The 20,742-nt window shown below is 39.1% G+C and overlaps 1 protein-coding gene across 3 annotated transcripts; it reads right to left on the reverse strand.

Annotated features, from left to right (window-relative positions):
- Nucleotides 1–1,875: 1,875 nt before the first annotated feature.
- On the reverse strand, nt 1,876–9,271 carry LOC115688926 (long chain base biosynthesis protein 1). Of its 3 annotated transcripts, none has more exons than XM_030614889.2 (13): nt 9,073–9,271; nt 8,419–8,577; nt 8,224–8,318; nt 7,355–7,446; nt 5,752–5,845; nt 5,596–5,668; nt 5,328–5,460; nt 4,765–4,939; nt 3,595–3,735; nt 3,427–3,522; nt 3,077–3,218; nt 2,394–2,521; nt 1,876–2,303 (listed from the first exon to the last, which is right to left on the reverse strand). In XM_030614889.2, exons 2-13 carry the CDS (start codon nt 8,522–8,524, stop codon nt 2,130–2,132), a joined length of 1,449 nt encoding a protein of 482 aa, XP_030470749.1. In that variant the 5' UTR covers nt 8,525–8,577; nt 9,073–9,271; the 3' UTR covers nt 1,876–2,129. The 3 variants fall into 3 exon arrangements, with proteins under 3 accessions (XP_030470749.1, XP_030470748.1, XP_030470747.1); XM_030614888.2 differs by having other exon boundaries at nt 9,070–9,271; XM_030614887.2 differs by having other exon boundaries at nt 8,988–9,271.
- Nucleotides 9,272–20,742: the final 11,471 nt, after the last annotated feature.

Below are 20,742 nucleotides of genomic sequence, written 5' to 3' on the forward strand. Positions count from 1 at the left end.
ATGGGAATTTGTATCTCGACCTCAAGATCATTCTACCATCAGTATAAAATGGGTATACAGAAAAAAAAATTTGATGACAAGGGTAATATGGTACGCAATAAGGCTAGACTAGTTGCTAAAGGATATTCTCAAGAAGAAGGTATTGATTATGATGAGATATATGCTCTTGTTGTAAGATTAGAAGCAATAGGACTGTTATTAGCTTATGCTTGCTTTTGTGATTTCAAGTTCTATCAAATGGACATCAAAAGTGCAATTCTAAATGGTTATATCAAATAACAAGTGCTTGTAGAATAGCCACCGGTTTGAAGCCATGGGTTGGTTTTTGAAGTTTACCCAGATTATGAAACTTGATGTGAGGATCATCCATGGCATGTTGTTGACTAGAAGGTCAAGCATTTTCTGGTGGCTTATTATCCTCAGATTTCTAATGAATACTATGATGATGAGGACAACATTGTAGGAAATGTCTCAGTCCCCAAGCATGTTGTTGGACTAGAAAGGAAAAATCAAGCATGTTTCTGCTCTTAAATATGTACTCGCAGGCAAAGATATGAGACAAGTTTATTGCAAGTTTGCCAAATATGTCTTACAAGTTTGGAGATTTTAATATCCCAAAAAAAAATTTGGAGTATGGTTGTCATAATGGGTACAATTTTTGGGTTTTTTGTTATATTTTCCCTCATATTAAAGATATTGGGTTTGTATTGAAGGTCATCACAACATTGCTAATAGGGAGAAGTCTTAATCCTAATAAAAAAAAAATCTAGTACGGCTTTTGGACAAACATGGCAACCAGGATATATAAGCTTATAAAAATTAAAGCCATAACATCACATTAAAAAAAAAAACTTGCTCTTGTTTTGGCATTATGGTTTTGGCATCTGGTATCTTTTATGTTTTAATACCCATTGATGATGCCGGTTGTTTAAGCACACTTATGAAGGTGTGATTTTGTATCATATAAAGGAAAGAGTACATCTACACAGCGTATAAGTTGCCTCTCTAACACAAGCGATCGCCTCGGCCGCCTCCATTCTGCGTAAAGATGAGACACTTCAAGCATTAAATGCTCTTGGAGAGAAATCATAGCTAGCTTGTTAGAAGCCAGATGTAAGCTCTCATGTTAGTGTGAGTGACTAGAGCAAGATTCACACGACGCTTATTTACAACATATGTTCTCTGGGAAAGGATAACATGGTAACACATGAATAATCACACAAATCACTGAAAGGTCGAATCGGATAGACAGCTGCAAGAATTTACTGTAGTATCATCCCAGACAAGAACAAGATGAATTCACGGAAGCCAATATGTCGGCAACTGGGAATCTTCAGCTTCAGGAACAGAGACACTACATGTGATCTAAGACCATCCGCATCCTTAAGACACTTACATGTTGACCGAAATGTTAATCGATGAGCCAAGGGAGATTCAGTCAGAAAACCAACTGAACCGTAGGTGAGGAGTCTGCCGGATCCGACCAACGATGTAGAGCTCAAGTAACAATGGAACTTCTGAGGTCGATTAAGCACAATGATCAATTTCTTTTGGCTTCAATAGATATTGGGGACACTTTTTCCTCGCAACATACCGACTCACCTTCTTGGTGACATGTAGATATTCAGGGCATAAATCAGTTCACAATATAGCAGTTTACTTTAGCAGAAAGTAGGGCATATCAACTAATGCCAAAGGTTCCTAGAACAGAAGTCGGACCTGAACCGGTCCAAGTAAAGCATAATTTCTTAGTTTGAGACTCGCTATCGTTGCTTGTCTTATCCAGAGGAAGAAAACTCGAGTAATGAGTGTAAACCTAGTTATCATTTGGCAGAATTTGCATTAAGAAAATAAAGCAGTTAGTGCTATGACATCCCACAAACTGTCTAAATTAGGAAAAATGTTCCTCGGCAAGAGAATCAGTAATACAAGAGTTGAGAGCTACCGATACAAAAGGAGGGAAAACTTCCAAAAGAAAGGCGCAGAAGGAATTCTTTGTATAATCTAACAACCAGAAGTGGTACTATCCATCCAACTGTTAGTCAATGCCTAGTTTAAATACAACGTCAAAACTGAAAACTAGACCTGACATCAAACGAATATCCAAGAAATCTCGGTCGACTATTAAATTAACAACCCTTCAGAACCAGTGATGCAGCCCTCTTCAACGAATCAGCAGCTTTCATCAGATCGGACTCTGTATGGGCAGCCGAAACAAACAATCTTATCCCGACTGGCAGACGACACTTGTCAAGTGTTGATCTTTTTGACACCACCACAAGCAAAGAATCTTCGTTCAATACCTGCAAATACAAGAGCCATTTGCAAAAAAAACATATTAGTAAAGAAGTGACTCGCCGGGCTTAATCTAAATAAAGCAGAAGATTACTTACACGAGCAGCAATATCTTCAAGGAGGTGTTGGTCATCCTTCATAGAACCTGTCGACCTTTCTAATCTAAGGAAAACAACAGGTGATTCTGGACTGCTTGCTATTAGGAGACCCAGTATGCCCGATAGTTCTGAAATAGGAAAGTAGACTCAGAACCGAGTGCAGTGAAAATATATACTTTCTTCTGCGTAGTTGGTAAATGTAGATATGTTGACGATGAAAAGGAAATCTGATTAAGAATGTCAGGAATCCCTGACTTCTCAAGGACATGCAGCAGAAAAAACTGACAAGTCACTGAAGCATTTGGCTTTCCACAGAAATAAACTTAGAGAATGACTCAAAGCCGCAAAAGCATCATCACCACTATAACAGGAATCCTATGCTGCTTCTGCAGGAGCAGTCTTTAGTGTTGATAAGGCTAATCCAAACTCACTGAATCAGAAAAATGATGCAGGAAAAGAGTAACAAATAAATCAAGCTGAATTTTCGTGATCAAATATTACTCATTTTATGACAGGAAAAAAAATATTATGAATCAGAAAGACTACTCATTTGAAAAGTCCTGATAACTAACAAGCTTATTGGGCCCTCATGGCCGGATGGATGACAAAAGACACCAAGTATTTCCTGCATTCTCGACAAATAATGCATCTCATAAAACAGCAAGAGCAAGGTAAGGACCAACCTTTCAACAGCAGAGCGACATTAGCCGTCAGTTTTGTCAAAAGGCCAGGGTTTTCCTCCAGGACATCTATAGCAGTAATTGCAGCGCTTGCAAGATATGGAGGCAAAGAAGCAGAGAATACATATCCTGAACTGCTCAATCGCTGCAAAAGAAAATGTGCAAGAACCAAGGCATTAATATTTTGAAAGTCAAAAGAAATTTAGCATTATGACCATTCAAACAAGCATGATCGCTTGGAGATTCTCCTTTTGCCTTCTTTGTCAATTACTTAAAGAAACAATTCTAAATCTATGAAATGGTTATCAAATGCATTAAAAAAAGTCTCCATTCATGGTCAACATGTTCCATACTTGGTGATCAATGACTCTAGCACTTCCAGTGCAGAATCCACCCTCCGTTGCTAAGGCATGTCCCATAGCGGCAGTTATGATATCTATCTTCTCGACCTGCAGAAAGAAACTGTGAATACAAAATACTATACCAATCCAATCAAGATGGAAATAATCCTTCAAACTTACAGGGACACCACAGTACTCCGTGAGACCTCTTCCAGAACGTCCAAGCACACCAAAAGAGTTGCTCTCATCCAATAATACGCGGAAACGATATTTCTCCTTCAGTCTTACTATCTCATCTAAGGGAGCTATTTGACCAGAATTCTAAAAACAAAAGAATGCATATTACTTCAAAAATGTACATGTATCAGAAAAAATTGGTATGGAGATCATTATAGAGTTCCAGACAGCACCAAACAGGATAAAAGAAGGCAGCTTCTTAACCAATCACTCTGCAAACAATAATCTGTTGTCACAAATACTATATTAGTAAAGAAGGCAGCCTATTCATGACCTATGAAGGAAGGAAATAGATGTGCATTGCATTTCTAAGGACAAATGTGGAGAGAAAGTTTTCATTATCACAATCGATTTCAGAATACAAAGGGAGAACCCCATATGCCGTACAGACTCACCCCTTCACAGCAATGTGCGATAGAAAGAATGAGGTTCTGATCCCGATAATTGGTAAGTATGAGAGAAATGCTTTTAAGGCATACTAGCGTGTGCTGTGCAACTGTCAAAATCGAGTAAAATAAGAATACAACTAAACAAAGAAGCATTTTAGCTCCAAGAACATTACGAAAAACTATGAAAAACAGTCTTCTTTCACATCCTTGAAATTAGTACGACAGTGAAAAATGCTTTCCCTGTAGCTCACATCATATTTCCATTAAAACATGAAAATCAACCTAATCTCTTCAAGACTTGCAATTTTCTTCCATTCTTTTACCTTGCAAGAATGAAGAACAAAGCCAGGAGATTATGGTCAAATGTAAATGCAAAGTGCAGTGCAGAGACATGAAAAATGAACATGCATGGTCCATCAAAGAATTTCATTAAGATCTATCTCAGGCAAAAGAATGAAGGACAAAGTGCCACATAGTTTTGTCTATGTTGCTCTCAACTCTTGTCCCATCTTATGGCAGGGAGTTAATTTAGGCTGAAATCAACCAATAAATGCATAAATGCATACACCAAACACCATGTCAGGTTTCTACGTATTGTAGTATGTGAAACATACATCTTCATTAATGGCAGGAAGCTCTCCAAATTTCCATTAATTTATTCAAGTAGGTTAAGGCGATTACAATCCAAACTCCAAAGTTGAGGAGAAAAGCTAGAAATCTACACCTGGTATATAGCTTCAACCACAATGTACCGACGCAACTTCTTAGCCCGTTTATTCTCAAATGTAATTCTTTCCAGCGTATTTTGAAGAGAATTCATATCATTGTGCTTGAAATTTACAATGGTGCCTTTAGAGAGCTGCAAGCCATTCTGTATAGCCCAGTGGACTCCCTCATCTCTGGAAAGGTGAAAGTAATCAACCTTGTGAGAAAGCTAATTTTAAAAGAAACAATACATTGGGAGTAGAAAGACTACTGGCTCTGCAAAAAATCTAAATCGATACTAAAATCTTGCTCTAACCATAAAGAATTGACAGATGCAGAAACTCAAAAACGCTCAAACAGAATGAGACGTATTGGTTTAAGGAGATGCTCCACAAAAAACAAGAGGAAAAATGAAACGAAAAGTGACAGCGAAGAGACCAATTGCACTAAACTTCTTACACATAATGAAGGCCAAATAACCAAAATCCTCATGTATGTGGTAAGTTCTATGTGGAAAGCTCCTTTTCAAAGCCACAAACCATGAAAAATAGAATCTATGCAGGTGATTAGAGAAATACTTACACAACTACAATGTCCCCCTTCTTACAAAATGCTGGAATTGCACTGAACATGGTAGAAAGGCCAAAAGAATAAAGGATTGAATCATGAGTGCCCAGAAATTTTGCTAGTCTGGCCTCACAATCGAGGTGGACATCTGAAATAGAGGGAAGAGAATAAGAGTTCTACATAGAGCTTATCAAATCAGGAAAGAAACGCTTATTTAAATAAGGAAAGTTAGATTAATGTTATTGCTTAAAGTCAGCTTCTTTGATTACTTTTATTTGCTTACCAATAGTCCCATAGAACCCACGAGGACCGCAAGAACCAACACCATATTTTTCCAGTGCTGATGTACATGACTCCTGCAATAAGACAAAGAAGTAAGTTCTGCATCCAGGCAAAGCCATTATCTTGGTGATATATTTACAGGACTGTTCTTTCTCACAAGTAACTTCTCATGTCCAATCAATCCAAGATAATTTGCAGAAGCAAAATTGACGACTTCCTTGCCATTGATGATAGCATGTGGTCCTGCAGCACTGCATGATGCCAACTGATGAGCAGATGCATCTCAACGAAAAAGTTAAAATTTACAACAACGGTACATTTTGATTCAGTTGGATTGGTGAATATAGGATTTTTAAGTGGAGCACAATGATTTCACCAAAGTGAGAACCACGAAGAAGAAACGTCTCTTCCATTGACAAAAAAAACCAATTGCAACTTAAACCTAAAAATTTTATAAAAAAATTGGGAAATTTTCAATTAAAGATCCAGAGTGAGTCTCTTTTCTCAAAAAAAGACCCCAAGTTGACAATGTTTCAATTAATGACCCAAAGTACCCAAACCAATCTCAAATAAGGACCCAGCTCGCCGGCTGGCGAACATTTCGCCAGTCGGCAAGCGTGAGACATTTCCGGCGCCGGAATAGAGGCAATTTTGTCTTTTTCTTTTCTTTTCCTTTCTTTTTTTTCTCTTTTCCCTCTTGTGGCCATCGCCGGCGTCGGGAGACGGCGGCCCTCACCTAGGCGGGCGAGGGCCGCCCTCGCCCTCGCCGGATCGGGTGAGGGATCTTGTGAGGAACGCCCTCACCGCAACCCTTGCCAGCCCAGGCGAGGGCGGCTCTCGCCCGCCCAGATCCGGCGAGGGCCGCCCTTGGCCTCGCTAGCCCAAGCGAGGGTTGCCCTCGCCGGCCTCTGGCAAGGGTTGCGGCGAGGGCTGCCCTCAGCCTTGCCAGCGTCAAGCAAGGGTCGCCCCCGCCTGGGCTAGCAAGGGCGTTCCTCCCCAAATCCGGCGAGGGCGAGGGCGGCTCTCACCCACCCAAGCGAGGGCGAACCTCACCCGACGCCGGCGAGGGCGGCTGTCGCCCGATGCTAGCGAAGGCGGCCCTCGCCTGAGGCCAACGGACGTCGCCGGCGATGGCCACAAGAGGGAAGAGAGAAAAAGAAAAAAAAAAGGAAAAGAAAAGAAAAAGACAAAATTGCCCATATTCCGGTGCCGGAAATGTCTCACGCTTGCCGGCCGGCGAACATTTGGCCAGCTGGCGAGCTGAGGTCCTTTTTTAAGACTGGTTTGGGCACTTTGGATCCTTAATTGAGACATTGTCCACTTGGGGTCCTTTTTTGAGAAAAGAGACCCACTTTGGGTCCTTAATTGAAATTTTCCCAAAAAAATTTAAGTGAAAAGTCCATTAATCTCTTGATTTTTAATTTGAATTCAAGATAGTTGTTAAATATTCCATGAATCACAACTCTTCCTAGTTTTAAGATAATTTGAATTCATATGACCAAATGTATCAAGTCTTTGTATATTATATTATACTTTACTAAGTTAAAAATTGTCATCACTATTTCTTTACACATAAATAGTATGCTCTTTTTCTAGTGAACTAGAAAATAGATATCTGTTTGTTGAGGAGATCCGGAAAACACTACCTGCTTATATAATTTTTACCCAGATTAACGAGGTGAATAAAAAAATGAAGAAAAGGAAAACAAGAAGAAAAGCATAGCTTATGAAAATCGAATGGTGCTGAGAGATGTTTTTACCTCTCTAAAACAGGGGCTTGGTAAGTCATCTCTTCTGCTATTGGAGGAATAAGGGATTCTGGAACCCATTCATCACATAGCTCATCTATTTCCTACAGACACCATGCACACATCTCAGAATACAAGGACCATTCAAGTACCATCTAAACCTAACAGAGGCAGTCTATTGATGCATTTAGGAAAGGACCGTCAATGCCAATCACAGCAAGATTGACATCTGATTTTGAAGCATAAACCTCACCAAATTTTCAGTTATCAACAGAAGGCATACGGAAATGGTTCATCATACTAAAGTAAAGCAAACAATAACAAAATTCAGCAGATAAAGAAAAGATCCAGAGTAAATGCAATCCGATAAGGAAGACCTATTTTGGCAAAGAATTTTACCATCGATTCGAATTATTATGCTCCTTAAAAGGAATAAGGGAAGCTCCAATAGAAAACAGCACTACTTCTAGTATCATCCTAATAACAAAACACAGCCTCTCAATGTAATCATCCCTAAAGCTATTATTAGCTTCTCGTTCATTCAGACCCGTTTTTCTTCTTCTATGCTTTGTGATTTGATAAATGAAATTGCAGTCCCAACCTAAGCAGAGATTGGCTGCCTCTTATACAAGCAGAAGAGCATGGCAAGCAAGCAATCAAGCTCCACTCCCAACTTTATCATATCATGCATTTTATTTTCACATCAATAGTCAGAGACGAGTACAGCATGATTTACATGAAAAGCAAACATCAATAACTGATATTCAAATCAAACCAAGAGGAAGCAATTGAGTATGGCACTCAAATCGGCATAAAGTGCAAACAAATGCGGACGAACAATTTAAATCGTTGAGACTATTTAACATAAGTGTCAGACTAACGTTCTCTGTCAAAGGCCTCTTCGGGGGCTTATAACTCTTCTGAGAAAGTAGGTAGATGATCACCAGCAGCAGCAGAACATCCACAAATATATGACCTTTCCAAAGGAAGAGGATAAATCAGCCGAGATAAACTCAAATAAAAAAAAAAAGAAAAGGTCATCGGATACAGAAATGACAAGAATATCCCATTAGTACCGCCTATAGACGTTCCAAAAATCACAGCTCGAACAGTGGGAGCATCCAAAACCTTCAATCCCCAATCCAAAGCAGGATTCACCAAATTTGAAAGTAAAAATTCCATTTGCACTGAATCAAACGTAATCGGAGCAGAAATCACAAGTCCCGCACGAACTCCTGCATTTCACAATGAAGTCAATCGCCCACATCCTTCTAAAACTTCCCATCAAAGCAATTCAGACCAAACCACTTGAAAAAGGAGAGCATCAACATAGAGGCAAGCAGCCATATTTGAAAGTTCAAAGACAACAATTCAAACGACCCGTTTATGCAATAACCCACAAGCTCAAAATTCCATGCCAACCCATGTCCACAAACATTCAAAGCATACGAAAATCGATTCAAGCCCCTCATCTCTCTCCTCATTCCCGATCCAATCCACAGCGAAAAGATAAAAAAACAAGCTCTCTCCCAGATTCAAATGAAACCAAGTTCAGAACATTACAATTCACCGTAAAACCCATCAGCCCAGTTGAATTCCGATCTACACACATTCGATCAAGCAGCACAGCACTCCATTTTCGTACCCAGAAGCATGAAACCGCAAATCGGAAGAGGGAGAATCACGGGCAACGAGAGATATCAGAAGAGAACGGAATCGAATCGCACCACCTCAAGCATCAACGGCGGCGAGGCGCGGAGCCGCCAGATTGCGTCTCGAGACCCGAAACGGCGAGGAGCGGCCTCGGTTTCTGCACGGGGATCACCAGCTTTGACAGGATTGAAAGAATAAAGATTGAATTTTGCTTCCGCTGAAGTCTGACCAACAGATGAATGGAAAGATTGGCAGGTTATGATTTTTGGAATTTTGGAGTGGAGACTTTTCTTCAATCTATATATAAACATCTAATTATATCATTATTTTTTTATATATATGTAGTGAAATTGGCTATTTATAAAACTTACATAGTAGAAAAATACATTTTGAAATACCTAAATCTCTCAATATTCATAATACAGGAGCAGGAGCAGTATAAATCAGTTTTGCACAATAATACCTATTATTATTTTAAGGAAAAACTCCAAACAAATGCCTCAAGTACTCTCGTTTTCTTAAATAAAGGTATGAAGTGGACATTATCTCATATAAAGATCTGAAATGCCTACATTTTCTCAAATAAAGACTTGAATTGGATCTTATCTCAAATAAGAACACGAAGTGACCATATTAGTCTTAATAAGGGCCTGACCTTGCTGGCTGAAAGGCTTTTTCATCCTTTACTTTTTTTGGATTTTTTCCTTTTTTACTTTCTTTTTTCCTTTTTATGTTATTTTCTTTACCTTTTCCTTTTCTTTTTCTTTTCTTTTACCTCTTTCCATTGCCGACGGAGGTTGCCCGACTCGAACAAGGGCCGCCTTCGCCCACCCAGCCCAGGCGAGGTAACCCTCGTCCGACGCCAGTGAGGGCGAGCTCAAGCGAGGGCAACCCTCACCCGAACTGGCTCGGCGAGGGTTGCCCTCGCCGAATCTAGTGAGGAACACCCTCGCCTAGCCCAGCGTCGGGTCAACCTCGCCAAATTTGGCAAGGTCGAGGATCGCCCTCGCCAGGCCAAGTGAGGGAGGCTCACCAGATGCTGGCGAGGGTGGCCCTCGCCTGAGACCAACAGAAGTTGTCGGCGATGGCCGGGGAAGGGAAGAGGGAAAAAGAGAAAAACAAAAAAGAAAGGAAAAGAAAAAGAAAGTAAAAGAATCAAAAATTTGAAAAATACATACTTAAAATTTTTTTGACTAAAATTCCCTTTCTCCGGTGGCTGGAATAGTCACCGGCCGGCCAAAAGTCTTTATCTGAGACGATTTGGTCACTTCAAGCCTTTATTTGAGACGATTTGGTTGAGACAATGTATACTTCATACCCTAATTTGAGAAAATGATGGCACCTCATGTACTTATTTGAATTTTTTTTTATTTTTATAGAAGTTGCGTTTATAAAAGTATGAGCGTGAATTTTTCAAAAAAATATTTTAGAAAAACTTTCAATTAATAAAACTCGCACGAAGCATGGGTGTGAATATTGAGTATGTTACTAAAGTTTACTTTTGCATAATAACTGCATTAAATCTGATAATAATGAAATATGAAATCTTTTCTTTTTCCCAAACAAATTATAAGGGAAAATATCTTACACATTTATGTCGGTTAAAATGCAATTTTTAGTGCATTTAATGTGGATGTTCATTCATACAAAGCTCTTTTTTTCCTAGAGAAGTAATTTAATGAAAATAAATCTTTGAAATGTCAATTTAGATATTAGTATCAATATCTATAAATAATCTGTTATGCATATTATATAAATATGTAGAAGTGACTCTACTATGTACAAAAGTACTTTGTTGTATATAGAAGAGTAGGAAAGAAATCTTTTCTAATTTCACACAAATTGCTTCTAATTGTTGAAAGATCATGCATCTTTCCATTGATTCCAAGGCTCAATATTGGCTCGAATGCACCCATTTCAATATGAATTCATGTTCAAATTTATTTAAAATTAGGTATCGCGGAGTATCATCCACTCGAGCTGTAGAGTAAATTTTCCTCTATAACAAAGTCTATCTAGACTTGGCGATTTCACGAAATTTCATCCGGTTACCTTCTATACTTTAATCTTTCTTAGCATATTGATGTGTTAATGTAGTAAATGTTAATCAAGTTTTTCTCCTTCTATATGGTTTGTCCAAATATCTCGATGATCACACATCCCTTGCTCATTCACCGAAAATCCGAAGACCCTTCAATATCATGTTCTCCATTTGTAGAGCAAGAAACTCTCCACCAGCATAGATGTCTTGCTGGTAACATCATCCATATACGAAATTGTACATGTAAAGAATATTTCTCCAGTATACTCAAATACACATATTAGTTCACGCAAAATATTTTCTCATCTTCAAATTGACTATATACGAAACATTATATGTAACATAACAAACTGACTCTATACAAAACAATATATATTAGCTAGAAAGCATATCTAAAATTGTCGATATAAGTAAAATTGACTATGCTATGACCAACTAAAATTGGCGATCCATCAGCCTGCCTTCCTGGTGATGGTTTTTTTTTTTTTTTGTCAAAAAGAACCATTTTTCATTAAGAAGCAACGCTAGTAGAACATAATTGACCAGTTTATGAACATATAACATATCCGTCGGTGAGCAATCAGTGGCGATCCCGGCATACTCCTGCTATCAAGCCCTCCAATGAACTGCTGACCCACGATCCGTCGACGTTAAACTTCAGAGAGCCCAGCTCACATTTTTCACGATCCGAGGTTTCCGGAGCTTGAGGACACAAGGGGCAAAGTGGGTCAAGTAGCGTCTTCCTTTTGTACAGATTTTCCTTCGCGGGTAATGCATTGTTACACACACTCCAACGTGAAGAATCTTATTTTAGGATAGGATTTTAGATGCCACATCATGGTCCGTAGGGTCCGGGAAGTCTGATACAATGAAGATGCCTGGTTTGCGTTTAATTGGGAGCATGTTGGATATAATTTGTTGTACCCGCTTTTGACCGAATTGGACCCCGATTTATTCCCCATCCAAATGCTTATATATCCCAACGTTGGGGCTGAGTGGGATCGTTAGGATTTCTGGCACAATATGCTCTTCAAAGATGACTGACAGATTCTATACTTCCCATTCCTTTGCTTCTTGATTAATCAATTCTGCTACAAATTGGGGGTCTCCTCAATTTGCTGGTCCGCCAGTTGATCCAGTGGATAGCCATTTATTTGCTCGAATGTTGATGATTTTTCCATCTCCCAACGACCGTCTAACGTCTAGACTAATTACCTATGTACTCACTAACAAAATTTTGCCACTCCCAGGACGGGCGATATCCCTCGTTTGCGGTCCAAAAATCCCCTCTCCGAAAGTAGATTTCTCTTTATAGCTAACTCAATAAGGCTGATGAGGATTGCACGAGTCTCCACGCCTGTTTCCCAGCTTGGTTTTGATGAAGGTGACAAGGTTTTTGAAACCTAGTCCTCCAAAGTCTTTTCTGGTCTTCAATACTTCCCATTTCTTCCAATGAACTCCCGCTTTGGCAGCATTTTGTTTCGCTACTATACTTATGGACAGCAAGGTATCCTTTCTCAGTCCTTCGACGACGAGCAGTTATTGGATACCCTCATTCAAATGGTGGAGGGGGTGAGAGATTGGGCTTCGGTGGCTAGTCCTAATAAGCCACCGGGGTATAAATGAAACTTTTGAACTTGAATTGCTAGGGGCTGGGCACAACCTGACATTCCAATATTTCAGACCCTTAGTGGCTCAAGAAATGCCCAATTAGTGTTCTTGATGGAAACAAAGAATAAAGAACCAGTACTAGATAGAGTAAGAAAACGTCTTCGTACCAGGATTCTGCGGTGATCATTCCAGTAGGTACTGCGAGGAGATTAGTAGTAATGTCGAATGGGGAGGTGACGGTGAGAGTGGAATCTAGCTCGAGGGATCTCATTAATGTTATTTGCAAGGACCAAAACTGTGGTAGAATGATGATGATTACTTTTCTACACGCCTCCATTAACATTTAGAAGAAACTCCTTTTATGGCAGCAATTGCGCATTTTCCATTCCACCAATTATCTCCCATGGATTTGTATAGGAGATTTCAATGAAATTCTTTATTAGTGGGAGAAGGTGGGAAAAAGATAAACGGACCAATATAAGTCAGTAGCATTTCGTGAACTCTTGAATGACTATTCGCTGATGGATATAAAAAGTAAAGGGTGTGCTTTTACTTGGGCTAACAATAGAAACGGGGATGCTTTGGTGAAAAAGAGGTTGGACATGGTTCTTTGCAATATCAAAAGGAGAATGTTGTTCCCAACGCGAAAGCTTATACTTTGCCAACTACAGGCTTCGACCACAGCCCAATACTTCTTTCTTTGTTCTCGACTTTGGTTAAAAGGAAAAAAGAGTTCCGTTTTGAAGTGTTGTGGCTAGATGATGCAGAGTGCAATGAGATCGTCAAAAAAGCATGGAATAATCAGCATAATGTCCAGTTAGACCTAGCGAGCAAATCAAGAAAGGTTGTTGTCCCCTTAGCAAATTGGAGTAGAAAGAAATTCTCTAATGCCTTTTGACAGATTGAGATTCTCCAAAGGAGGCTTACTGATGTGACTAATAGTGAAGGAGGCAGCTTGAGAAAGGAAGCTGTCTAGCAAATCACAAAGCAAATTGAAAAATTATGGAGGCATGAAGAGATGTATTGGGGCATAATGTCACTAATTAGTTGGCCAAAATGGGGAGATAGAAACATGAAGTACTTTCATGCTAACCCATTATAATGAAGACAATGGAATAAGATTTCCATATTGATATTGATGACCAAAACTGGAGTCTTGATCCTACTATGCTAAGGCAACACATTGACAGCTTTTATCAGTTGTTATACGATATTGTGGGTCCTAGAAACTTTCAGCCCACACTAGATTAACGCTCTTGCCTTGTTTGGGATGAAATGAACAAAGCCTTGATGAGCCCGGTAACCATTGAAGAAGTGAAGCAAGCGGTGTTTCAGATGAGAGCCACAAAGGCACTAAGACCGGATGGGCTTAATAAGCAATTTTGCCACCATCACTGGGAGGATATCCAGCAAGACGTATTCCGGATGGTTGAAAGCTTTTTCGACTTAGGTACCCTTAACCATATCCTCGATATAACACACATTGTACTCATTTCTAAAGTATCAAATCCAGAGAGCATCACTCAATACAGATCCATCAGCTTATACAACTTCAGCTACAAGGTTATTTCCAAGGTCATGGTCAATTGCCTAAAACACTGGCTCCTCGAGCTAATTGCCACTAAAAGTGAATTGGAAAATTTCTAAAAGAAATCATAAAAATTCAAAAATTTTCAGAAAATTTACAAAAATATGAAAAATTCAGGAAAATAAAAAAATTGGAAAATCCGAAAAACCATTAAAAAAATTTCAGAAAATAAAAATTAGCACTCTGGAAAAGAAATTCTAAAAAAAAATTAAAAATTTCAAAAATTCACAGAATAACCCAAAAACATTGTGGCCAACCTTTGCAAGTGAAATTAGAATTTTTAGAGGTGCCTAAATGGCATTTTTAGAAAATCCTAAGTTTAGGGGTTTTTACCCCTACAAAACCTCAAACCCTAAAATAACACATATCATCGAATGAATAAGCCTTTAGGACTTTACTAGAGTTTGGGTGTTTTGAATTGATTTTCATTTCAGAAACCCAAATTAGGATTGTATTGTTTGTTTGCCATTAATTGTGTTGTTTATATTGATTGATTGAATTCCCGCGATTAGGATGGTTAGAATTAGTGGATAGACCTCGAAAACTTGTGTGACACGTTAGACACATCATATCGTTTTAGGTACCGAAAAGGCATTAGAGATCTCGATTCGAGATCATTAGCGTAACCAAGTCCTCATATTCAGAATCTCTGGTTTGCAGAATCGTGGTATTTCTCCCGTATCTCGATTAGGTTTCTAGTCAACTTACTAATAATGACTAGTGGCGACTCCAAATCAAAACTCAGACTAAGTAAAAAGATAAAAATCATAACTCGCTGTCACGTGAGGTATGGTCTGGGAGAGGCCTCCGTTTGTCTAGTAATGAGATGTCTGTGGAACGTTTGAGCAAAATATTCATATCAAACCCTAGTAGCTCATTCGGAGACAGTTTCTCCGTTCATGACAAATGGAAATACTTCTTTAGCGTGCCAAAAGCGCGGCGCGACAACGGTAAGGGGTAAGAAATGGCTAGTGACTAGGATTTTGCTCGTGGCGATCGTTGTGTGTGTAATCAATGGATGGTGTTTTGCCGTGTGTCAAGAGGACAAGGGCGAAGGGTAAGTGGCCCATGTCATGAAGACACGGGCTGACAACAAGCCGAGTAGAAAAAGTTAGGACGTAGAGCGGGTCCAGCTTTCCCTAACGAGACCCTCTATGAACCCACCAAATCAAATCTTTCTAAGTCATCTCGATAGAAGGAATAACTCCGACTTCTAGTGCTAATCTAGAGTTAACTCTGTAAAGACTGCAGATGCACCCTCGATGTATGAGACTTCCTAAATATACCCTACAATAAATCCTTGGGCCTAAGCCTTCATTAATGAACTAAAACAGATATCACCAATACACACACACACATATATATAGTAAGATATAAGATATAATAGGGTTAATACCACAAAAAACCCCAAATTGATACACCTGTGACAATTTTACATAAAACTAATTTTTTGATCACCAAAAACTTCAAAATGGTACAGCTTTGATAAATTTACCCTCCATTAGTTTCCGTTAAATTTTATTGTCAATTTGCTGAGTTAGATGATACGTGGTAGTTGACGGGTATACCGGTTTGGGGTTTTACCGTCACAGATATACTTGTTTGGGCTTTTTCGCGGTATCAATTTAATTTAACGGAGGGTAAATTTGTCACAGGTGTACCAGTTTGGGGTTTTTGGTAGTCAAAAAACTAGTTTATGGTAAATTTGTCAAAGATGTACTAATTTGGGTTTTTTGTGATCAAAAAATTAGTTGAAGGTAAATTTATCACAAGTGTATCAGTTTGTGGGTTTTCGTGGTATTAACCCAATATAATATTATGTGAGAAATATGCATCTACATATTGTCCCCTTCTTGGCACCCTTTGAGGCATGCGAAAGAGAGAGGCTCCAGTGCCAATGCTGGACTTCGCATAGGATCCAATGATATTGCAAGAATTTGAACTTTTGATCGTTTTGCAATAAGTATTTAAATTATTTTTGGATTAATCGAACACTTCTACTCTGCAGATGTCTCAATACGTGAGGCTTTCTTCAATTATTATTAAGGAAAAATGACACAAATAGTCTCTGAACTTTGGCCAAATGTGCAATATAATCCTTGAACTTTTAATTTATTCAATGTCATCCCTGAACTTTTGGTACATGCTCAATTCAATCCCTAATCATTCTATTAATTCAAGTTCAGGGACTACATTAAACATTTTCATATAGTTCAAGGACTACATTGAACATGTACCAAAAGTCCATAGACCATACTGACAAATTAAAAATTCAGGGATCACATTGAACATTAGGCTAAAGTTCAAGGATTACATTGAACAAATTAAAAGTTCAAGGACTATATTGCACATTGGGCCAAAGTTCACGGATTATTTGTGTCATTATCCCTACTATTAACATTGAAATCTTATAATATAAGTACGTTAGTCTCAAGTTTTTTATGTGTCATTGTTAATTATACATCTGAATTAAAAAAATGAATGTTTTCCCCAACCTCTTCGAGTTAATTACATAGCGATTGTCCAATGTGACGAGACAAAATATCTTATCCAATTGCGTAAGGGAAAGAGACCGCCATAAAGAAATTACGATTGAAATCGACAAAGAATCCCACTATTAGGACGTAGACCGATACCGAGAACGCTACTCATTTATAGATTATGCGAGATCTTTAGAGATATTATCGAACGAGTCTATTTACTTACTTTTCGCCCAACCGACTCCTAAACAAAGGGACTAGCATAGCAGCCTCCCCCGAAAAAAAAATGTTAGGGACAACCCGGGAATTCAGTGCCTTTAGATAAAGGCAAGTGACAACCAAAGTGTTGGGAGGAATGATGGTGTAGTGTGCTTTTGAAGACTAATTGCTCTTATCCCTCTGGATGTTTGCTGGTGTGGGTGGGCTTGCCTATTGCATTTTAATAGTATTACTACATGGTGTAAAATGCAGGCAAAACAGTCACCAACACATTGGATGTTTCGTGCCAATTTGACTATCTTTTGGTGCATTTGCTCATCAGATGTTTCGTGCGCTTTGGCAAAAGTGATCTCAGACCAACATTCCCTTTTTCCAGGGTCCAATTGACTCTGAGATTCTTTGATTATATATAAATGATGGTTGCCTTACATGTGCGTGTTGCTTTCATGCTCTCTCTTTTTTTTGTGCACGATGGAAAAGAATATCGACAGTCCAAAGAACTTATACGTAAATGTGAATAATCAAATTGAGCAGTGCGTGGATCACAAAACTGTAAATTGAAATGTAAAGGTTACAGAAAGGCGTCGTGAAGTAAGAGATTAGCGGCAACGCGTCCTTACCTAGAATTGTTTGCAGTTATCAGTCTTGTGGATTATTGAATAAGTGACGCGAATTAGTGGATAATGGAGCCAAGAATTGTGGGCGGTTCTCATGTTCTGAATTGATTGATAATTAGGGGGTGTGTATCTCCAACCCTTTTGATGTTTTTCGTGTCATGACATGTACGGTAATCATGCCACAAAGCTGGGTCCATTTGTTTTTTGGAAAATTTATATTTTGGAAACATTTTCCTCATTTTCTAACACTTGGGTTACTTAGAAAACCGAGTCAACGAAAAATCTTTTTGTGATCAGCGAAAAATCTATCCTTAAATTCATGAAAATGACTTTCTCCTTTAAAAAAGCAAAAAATCATTTTCCAAAAGTACAACTAGATCCCGACGCTTGAACCCCGGACCCCAGGTACCCCGAGGCCAGGTCAAGGACCGCTAAAAGCTTGAGCCCGAGACCACCACAATTAGGTCCCAACTCCGGCACCCGCGCCTAAATCCCCCAAAGTCGGGCCCATTCTCTAGCACCCAGGCCTGGGACCCCAACACCCATCCCTAGTTCCCAATCGCCAATGCACAAGTCTCCAACGCCTGGACGCGAGACCCCCGCTCTCACGCTCAAGACTCCGGCAACCAAGCCCAGATCCTCGGCGCTCGAGCCCAGGTCCCTCGATGATGAGCTTGGGACCTCAACGGCTAGGCTAAGACCTCGGTGCCTTAGCCTAAGTCCCAGTGTCTGTGCTTAGGACCCCGATGCTCAACGAGTACCGGGCTCTCCTGCCCCAATTTGCCAACACCCCTTCCCAAGTCCACAAGTCTTGGAATCTGGGGTTATACTCGAGACTTTTCGTCAAATGTGTGTTCCATATTTTTCTTATAACAAACGTTAGAAATGACTTCCAAAACTTGCAAAATACAACTACATATAGGGAAATTCTTTAGAATAAATTTATTCGAGAAACTTTTCCCGGAAAATTTATTTTTTCATGTAACAAACGGAGTCATAATCTCCTTTTCCTTTTCTCAAAAGATTATGTTTGATTGGCTTGACTCATTGTAATGAGAACATAAAGGGATTTCTCCAATTTGGAGCATCTTCAGAAAGGCGATAAGCACATCACCCGCATAGTAAAGTAGACAATAAAATTTCTAAAAGAGCGAGCCCAAATTTATGCTCGAATCTCTCATTTCTCCGGACATTAGATGGCCGACCCAGTGCGAAATGGATAAACTATATCAAAGGTGATATACTCTAATCTTATTCTTGGTTGTGCTGGTCACATTGTGTTTTATAAACCAAGCTGGGGCCGTTTGTTTTGGACTATTTTTCCAAGCAGAAAGATTTTTTTCTTTTTGGTCAGATTCCAAGCAGAATGATCACTTATCGAACTATTTTCCGTGACAATGTGCAGTGTGCTTCGCAGGAAATGGATGATTTGGAAAATATTTTTCTAAAAATAATTGCTTGTATATCTTACAAAAATGAACGGACGAAAAATATTTTCATCATCGATGAAAATGTTTACACGTAAATTATTTTCGACAATGAAAGTATTTTCCATTAATTAATTATTCAAGCGATACTCGTGATCCTTTTTAGGACAATATTTTCCAAATCATTCACTTTCCGCAAAATAAACGGAATATTAATATTACTTATATAATTTAAATAGTAAGAAATTATATAGTATTCTAAATGTCACAACTTGCAAAGTTTATAAAAAAAATTATTTAATAAATGAAGGGATAATACGACAAAAAATCTCAAACCGGTACACCCGCACCATATTCAACCCAAAAACTAAGTTTCATGTCACAAAAAATCATAAACCGGTACACCTGTTTTACATTTACCACCGCACAAACTAACTTTGGTGTCACGGAAAAGAACAAATTAACATATATGTGACAAATCTATCCTCCGTTAGCTTCCATCATATATCCTCGTCAAATTGCTGACGTGAAAACGCATGTGGCAAACAACTCAGACGATCGGCACGTGATGTGGATCCGGCATGTTAGATGGGTCTCCTAAACAACATCGTTTTGGAGAAGCCAGATCTACGTAAATTAAACTGAGATTCGGAAATCCACTAAAATATGCTAATTTTTCCCTAAGAGCTCCCTCACTTATCGAAAGTTTGCTAAAATCTCTTATTTGCCCCAATTTTGCCTTAAGATTTTGATAGATTTGTCATAAGTGTACCTATTTGGGATTTTTTGTGTCATGAATAATTAAATACAGTTTGGGATTTTTTTGCAACGCGAAAATTAGTTTGGGATAAATGTGATATGTGTATGCCAGTATGTAATTTTTTATGATATTAACTTTGAAATGAGACTTAGCATAACATACTCCAAGGACTTTTGCTTCACAGCAAATCGATAATATTCCGGCGATTGAGAGTGGATGACGATCCGATAACTCGAGAACATCGAGAGCTTTTGCTTTCTTTTTTGCCCGAAAAATGTGTCTTCTCGAGACGACGTTGCTTTGCCCAGCCACGTCGATAAGGTGCGGGACGCACGTCTGAAGCTTCAGGAGTGGGTGAACGAAGATTCAAGACAAACAGGCGAGCTCTTAAAAAGCGAAAATTGAAGACACGAAAACCAGGTCTCTCAGCCAAGCTCGCCGGAGACAATACGGTGGTTCGTCAGTAATGCCAACTCTCGTCCATGGATGAGGGTTGGTGTTGCTCGCTCCGCTGGTGGCAACGATGGAGGAGGGACGGAGGTCGAACTCGAAGAGAGGGGATGACCAAATGGGTTTTTTCGAGCAAGAGCGACCGGAGGCGTGATGGTGAGGGAGTGGGGCGGACGCCATTGTTGTAGAGATGAGCTTAGAGAGAGGGCAAAGGAGGAGAGAGATGAAGAAAAAAAAGGCCAATATTTTCTCCTCTTCTTATTCGTTGGACAGAGCCAAGAAAGTCCATATTAAATTTTTAATTATAAAAGCCACGTATTTTTTTGATCGAAATTTCTCGTCGGAGGCACTTAAATGATCGTTTTTTTTCTCCGATTTAGCGCTTAAGTAAGCCGTCGAAAACTTTTAGCACTAGAGTAAGCGCCGTACATAACTTTTACCACTTCTAATGCTCTTCTCCTGCCAAACATAGCAAGATTGATACACATGTAATACTCAAACCCCTCTCAATGATTCCCATCTATTCCTCCTCAAAAATCTCACACTTATCACAC

The sequence above is a fragment of the Syzygium oleosum genome, unplaced genomic scaffold (assembly GCF_021117445.2).
Source record: "Syzygium oleosum isolate NSW1041296 unplaced genomic scaffold, Sole_v2.1 Sole_v2.18, whole genome shotgun sequence".
Lineage (NCBI taxonomy): Eukaryota > Viridiplantae > Streptophyta > Magnoliopsida > Myrtales > Myrtaceae > Syzygium > Syzygium oleosum.